The following is a 6,183-nucleotide window of genomic DNA, read 5'->3' as shown; positions in this document are numbered from 1 at the left end:
TATGGGAGCATCTGTGGTTATGGTTGTGCTTTTCTAATTCTCTGTATAAGTATTTTGGGTACTATTGCTTATTGTAAATTACCAGTATTTTTCCCTTGAAAGAAAGTGCTCTTTTAGAGAAATCTTACCTTTGCTTTCCCTAAAAGGACAGATAGACACAAAGATACTTATTAGGTTGAATCTAAAAAAAAAATGCTTGCTTTAGATTTACCACTTAAAGCTATATTCCACCCATAATTGATTGTTTGTGTGCAGAGGGAGCAGGGGAAAAAAGGAAGAAATGACTTTCCTGCATTCAACGTGATCCATCAGCATTCCCTGGGAAGACTACAGTGTCTCTAGTGCACTGCACACGTCACCTTCTGTCATTACTCATATTTGTGTGTGCCTGTGTCTGTGTTTGTTCTGTCATCTTCATCTGTTTATTTACTCTCTTTTTTGCATAAGTCTGTGGGGTGTGTGTGTGTGTGGTCAGAGTCTGACATGGGGTGCTTCCTCAGTTTTTTTTTTTTTGCTTTATTCCTTGAGACATGGTCTCTCAGTTAAATGTAGTCCCTTCATTTCATCTAGAGTAGACACCTGTCTTATTCTGGGGATCCCCTGTCTCTCCCTTTCTGAGACAGAATAAGAGTGTGAGACTGCGCACATGCCATGTGTTATGTTCAGGTTCTAGGAGTTATGTGAAAAGACTTAGCTATTCCTCATTCTCCTGAGACATTTTTGTTGTCAGCATCATTGGACAGGTGAAGAGACTGAGACATGGGGAGGTTCAGTAACTTGAGAAGATGCACAGAAACTGAACAGTGTGCTCAGAACTCACATCCTACCTTTTCTTAATTAAATACTACTGTTTTTTTTTATTTTATACATATGGGTTTTTGCCTACATACATGTCTGCAAACATGTGTGTGTCTCGCCTGTGGAAGTAAGAAGAGAAAGTTACATTGCCTGGAACTGGAGGCACAGACAGTTCTGAGCAATCTGTCTTTGGAACAGCAGTCAGTCTCTTAACCTTTATGCCAACTCAATATCCATTATCTCCCTGTTCTGCCTGTGGAGCTGGCCTGTGTCAGGTGACTCTTAGATGAATATGATTCTCTTTCAGCCTCCACTATGTGGATGATTCCAGGGCAGAACCAAACCCGGGTTTCTGAGTTCATCCTGCTTGGCTTCTCCAGTGACCCCACGACCAACAGCATCCTCTTCACTGTGTTCCTTCTCATCTACCTGAGCTCAGTCATGGGCAATGGACTCATCATCCTGCTGATCTGCCTGGACTCACATCTGCACACTCCCATGTATTTCTTCCTCTGCATACTCGCCATGTTGGATATGAGCTATGTCACTACCACCTTGCCCCAGATGTTGTTGAATCTTCTTGCTCACTCTAAGACCATCTCCTTTGCTGCCTGCTGGATGCAGATGTATGTGTTTAGTGGCTTGGGTATAACTGAGTGTACCTTCTTTGTTGTCATGGCTTATGACAGGTATGTGGCCATTTGCTACCCACTGCATTATACTGTCATCCTCAACTGGGGACTGTGCATACGACTGGCAACTGGATCTTTGGTCTGTGGTTTCCTCTCTGCTTTGTTACATACTTTCTTCACCATGAGTCTACCCTACTGTGGACCCAACAAGGTCAACCACTATTTCTGTGAAAGTCCTGCAGTGCGTAGCCTGGCTTGCATGGATACCCACCTCATTGAGATGGTGGACCAGGGCTTGAGTGTTTTTATGCTTCTTATTCCAATTTCCCTTATTGTGACCTCTTACATTCATATTGCCATGGCAGTTCTCAAGATCAAGTCCACCCAAGCCCGCTGCAAGGCTTTCTCTACCTGTGCCTCCCATCTGACTGTGGTCTCATTCTTTTATGGTCCAGGCACTTACATCTACATGAGGCCCAACTCCAGCTATTCCCCTGAGCGAGACAAGCAGATTCACTCTTTTACAATGCCTTTAGTGCCTTGCTAAACCCAATGGTCTACAGTCTGAGGAACAAAGACATCAAGAGGGCATTTCTCAAGGTGATGGCACATGGTAGGGTGGACTAGTGAACCAGGATCCAGGAGACGCTGGAGTGGATTATCCACTCTTTGGTAAAGGGACAGAATTTTTATTTTATTTAGCTGTCTTGTGTATTTGACAAACATAGTACTTGGTAACTGAGAGAAACCCCTGTGAAACCAGGGTGACTATCTTGATTTACAGGCTATACTAATATATAATTCCTAAAATGTTAGTAATCTTACTGGGTTATAAGTGTAAATAATCATTTGTTGTTCATGCTTGTATCTGTGGGTTGGGAGTGACCTTCTGTTCTCTCACATCCATCCTGAAGGAGGAACCTTATCTCCAACATGTCATCCTAGAACAGAAGGAAAGGAACAGTGGGCAAACTCACTATGACTGAGCTTCTCAAGAATAACCCGTGTCTCTTTCTACACATTCTCTCAATCAAAAAGTAGTATGAGTCAGCCTGGCAGCAGGAGGTGGGACGTTTTGTTTTGTCTAGAGAGAAGCAATACACATTCTGTGTCCATGGTTTGATGTGTTAGTTTCTTTACTTAGGAGTCAGCAAGTCATGTGCATTATGTTCCCATAACACGACAGCATACTTATAAACCAATACAAGCATGTTAACTGTGGATAGCACAGTAGAGGCAGCAGAATGCTAAGTAGCACAGCATGTGTTGTTAGGACAGAGGTAAGCTGATAAGAGTGTGGAAGAGAGGTAATACAGTTCAGAGAATGAACTTCACATGTAAATTCAGTGTGGTCTACAGGAAAATCAGACATTGCCTCTTCTGTCAAAAGTGACAATGCTGGCATTGAAGGGAGCTTAGGTCTCATCAGAGCCTTTCCAACTTTTTTCCTCATAGGCAGCCACCAAGGGCATGTCCAGCTGTTGACTGCTGACTGCTGGCTTTCTTTCCACTCTTGTATGGGAATGGATTGCCTACTATCTTCAGAGTACCTCTTAACTGACCAATCAGCAGATTCCTCTATGATTCAGTGACTGAATTATTCTTTCTTAAGGAGGCCTCAGACCTTCCAGTTCTATTCTGTGGTCATGTATTTCTAGATAATGAGTACCCTTCATTCATAGTTAATATTCCTTACTATTGTTTACTGTAACATGAAGGCCTGCTTGTTGGGTTTCTGTCCTGCCTAGTTCCCACAGCTGGTAAGTCCCAAAGAAAATCATACAGAAAGTCTACATTAATGATAAGCTGATTGGCCCATTAGCTCAGGCTTCTTATTAACTCTTATAATTTCTATTAACCCATTATTCTTATCTATGTTAGCCACATGGCTTGGTACCTTTTTCAGTGGGGCAGGTCACATCCTGCTCCTTCAGTGTCTGGACAGGACTGAGGAGAAAGCTTCCTTCTTCCCAGAATACTCCTATTCTCATTGCTCTGCCTCTACCTCCTGTCTTGTTGTCCCACCTATACCTCCTGCCTGGATACTGGCCAAGCAGCATTTATTTAAAACATAATTGACAGAATACATAATTGTCCTGCACCATACCCCCATTTAAAAAAAAAACAGAACATCCATAGTCCATTTTTTTTTTGGGGAGTGTGGGCATAGTATTCCAGGCTACTTCCTGCTGGTTGGGGGTACTGATAATCTTATGAGGACCTAAAGAAAATTTTGAATTATGATCAAGTCCTGACTGGAGTATCCTGTGAGTCTTGATCATCTCAGACAGCAGTCTTGAATCTGTTCTGGATGTAGAACTCAGATATCCAGGCCATCTGTTCCTACTGGAGATTTCTCAGGAGGTCTTCCTTGACCAACCTGATTTTTCTTAACTCAGAATGAATCCACAGCCTCTCAGTTCCTGTGGAAACAAAAGCAAAATCTCTTCTTCAAAGTAACATACCTTTTGACTTCAATTTTGAAGTCAAGGTATTTTCAAAATACCTATATTGGATTAATTTAGCGTCATTTATAAACAAATATCTTTTAGCAGCTGTCGCTCCTTCCTCAGCATTCAAACAATTCAAAGAGAGCATAATAACATAAAGTATCCAGATTCTCTGTGTGTTTTCCATCTTTATGCAACTTTATTTTAAACTCTATTTTTAATATTTGGCTCTTTGAGACAGGGTTTCTGTGTATCTTTGTCCTGGAACTCACTCCATAGACCAGGTTGTCCTTGAACTCACAGAGATCCACCTATCTCTGCCTTCTCTGTGCTGGGATTAAAGTTGTGTGCTACCACACCTTGAACTCACAGAGATCTGTCTGCCTCTGCCTTCCAGGCATTGGGATTAAAGGTGTGTGCTACCACACCTTGAACCTACAGAGGTCCATCTACCTCTGCCTCCCAAGTGTTGGAATTAAAGGTGTATGCCACCACACCCAATTACTCTCTTTATTTCTTTTTTATTTTAAGGACTTTAGCCTTTTTCTTTTCTCTCCCAAGTCTGCATATAATTTTAACACACTGTAAACCATTTAGAGGTTTTCTTCATCTTTGAATCTCTCTTTACTGTATATCTCTTTTTTTCTATCCACATGAGTCTTTAATTTGCTAAGCAATATGGAGAGGATTACATCCATGGCTTTGACGGCTGGATCCAGCCCATTTCTTAGCTTTCTGAGATATCAGCCTCATGGTGGAGGTACCAACAATAGCCATGTTTATTGCCACAACTCTATGGTGTTTCAAGGTCCTTGCCAGTAAGCAAGCTGCAACAGTGTATCCACAAACAACACTCAAATGCTCTCTCTGTAGTTGGACCTCCTGCCTCAAAGAGTCAGAGTTTGCACTGGCAGGATGGCCCAGAAAGGCAGCATTTTAAAACAGTGCAGCTTTTTTCCTGCTATTGCTGAAAACCAAAAAGCATGCAGTCAGCTTTTATCAATACCATTTAAGTGTTTCGTGGCAGGACCTTTTAAAAGAGCTGCAAGGTTTTGCAGCTAAAGCTGAGTCAGGAAGCCTCTCTCATTTATGAGAGTGCTTGTCTCTAGTAAGTGGAGCAGATCCAAGAAATTGCTGCTATCAAGAAGCCATGCTTTACTCTATTCCTTTCTGTCTAGAATTACTGCCCAAGCTCTGTCAGGCTTTATGTGGATGCAGTTGTCCACACATTGGCACCATTTGTAAGAAGCAGGATGTGACCTACCCTGCTGATATGTGGCTAACATATACTAGAATAATGGGTTAATATAAGTTATAAGAGCTAATAAGAAGCCTGAGCTAATGGGCCAGTCAGTTTATCATTAACGTAGACTCTGTGTGATTTTCTTTGGGACCTAAAGACCATGGGAACTGGACAGGACAGAAACCCCAACTAGCAGGCCCTCATGTTACAGTTTACTTATATATTTATTTTTTGAGAATTATTGCATATCCTGGGCTAGCCTGAAACATTCCACATTTTGAAGATTATCTTGAATTTTCAATCTTTCTTTCTTCTCTTCCCCAGTGCTGGAATTATAGGATGGGAAACCACACCTGGGAGAAATTTTGCTTCTTTAATGATATCCTTTGTTTTATAAAAGTTTTTACTTTGGTAAAATGCAATTCATGTAATTAAAAAAAGACAGATTCTCCTATGAAGCTCTGTCTCTTCTGGAACTCACCATGTAGACAAGGCTAGCATTAAACTCAGAGATCCTCCCATATCTGACCGTGTAGTGCTGATGCTAAAGGAATTCTCCACTCTACCTGATCAAGCACTTTTATTTCTTGTTATTTTGCAGTAGCTCTAAGAAATTGTTTTTTTTTAATCCAATGTCATGAAAATTTACTCCTGTTGTTTTTTTTTGTATGATATGTGGCATAGGAATAATAGGATAAAAGGGTAGATTACTGATTCTACTTTTAAACTAAAAATAAACTATTAATCTCAAATATTTTACATTGGTATGGATTTCTTTATATTGATGCAAATACAAGTCTATTTTTGTTAGAACATACTATATATGTTTCTACTCTCATTTAAGGTATTGTACCTGTGTAGCTCATATAAAAACGTAATGTAAAGTTCTAGTTGTTGATCAGTTTTATTACAAACTGCTTAGCATAATTAAGAAATGCAGGTTAGTAGTTAGTCATATATTACAATCAAAATTATAGTCATATTAGGTATGTTTTTAAAGTCAAACAGATATATTTTAGATAGATAGGTCGTCTTCAAACTTTTCAGAGACCTGTATAAT

The 6,183-nt window shown here is 40.4% G+C and overlaps 1 protein-coding gene across 1 annotated transcript; it reads left to right on the top strand.

Annotated features, from left to right (window-relative positions):
* Positions 1-1,113: 1,113 nt before the first annotated feature.
* LOC126513105 (olfactory receptor 2A12-like) lies at positions 1,114-1,977 on the top strand. Its single transcript, XM_050161257.1, has one exon. It carries the CDS (start codon positions 1,114-1,116, stop codon positions 1,975-1,977), a length of 864 nt encoding a protein of 287 aa, XP_050017214.1.
* The last annotated feature ends 4,206 nt before the right edge of the window (positions 1,978-6,183 follow it).

The sequence above is a fragment of the Alexandromys fortis genome, unplaced genomic scaffold, assembly GCF_014885135.2.
Source record: "Alexandromys fortis isolate MF-2015 unplaced genomic scaffold, M_Fortis_MF-2015_v1.1 scaffold_122, whole genome shotgun sequence".
In the NCBI taxonomy this organism is placed as follows: Eukaryota; Metazoa; Chordata; class Mammalia; order Rodentia; family Cricetidae; genus Alexandromys; species Alexandromys fortis.
The sequence above is the reverse complement of the archived record's forward strand: the minus strand, read 5'-3'. Positions and strand labels throughout refer to the sequence as shown.

Coding starts and splice junctions, on each gene's coding strand:
- LOC126513105 (XM_050161257.1), top strand. CDS start 1,114: ATGTGGATGATTCCAGGGCAGAACCAAACCCGGGTTTCTGAGTTCATC.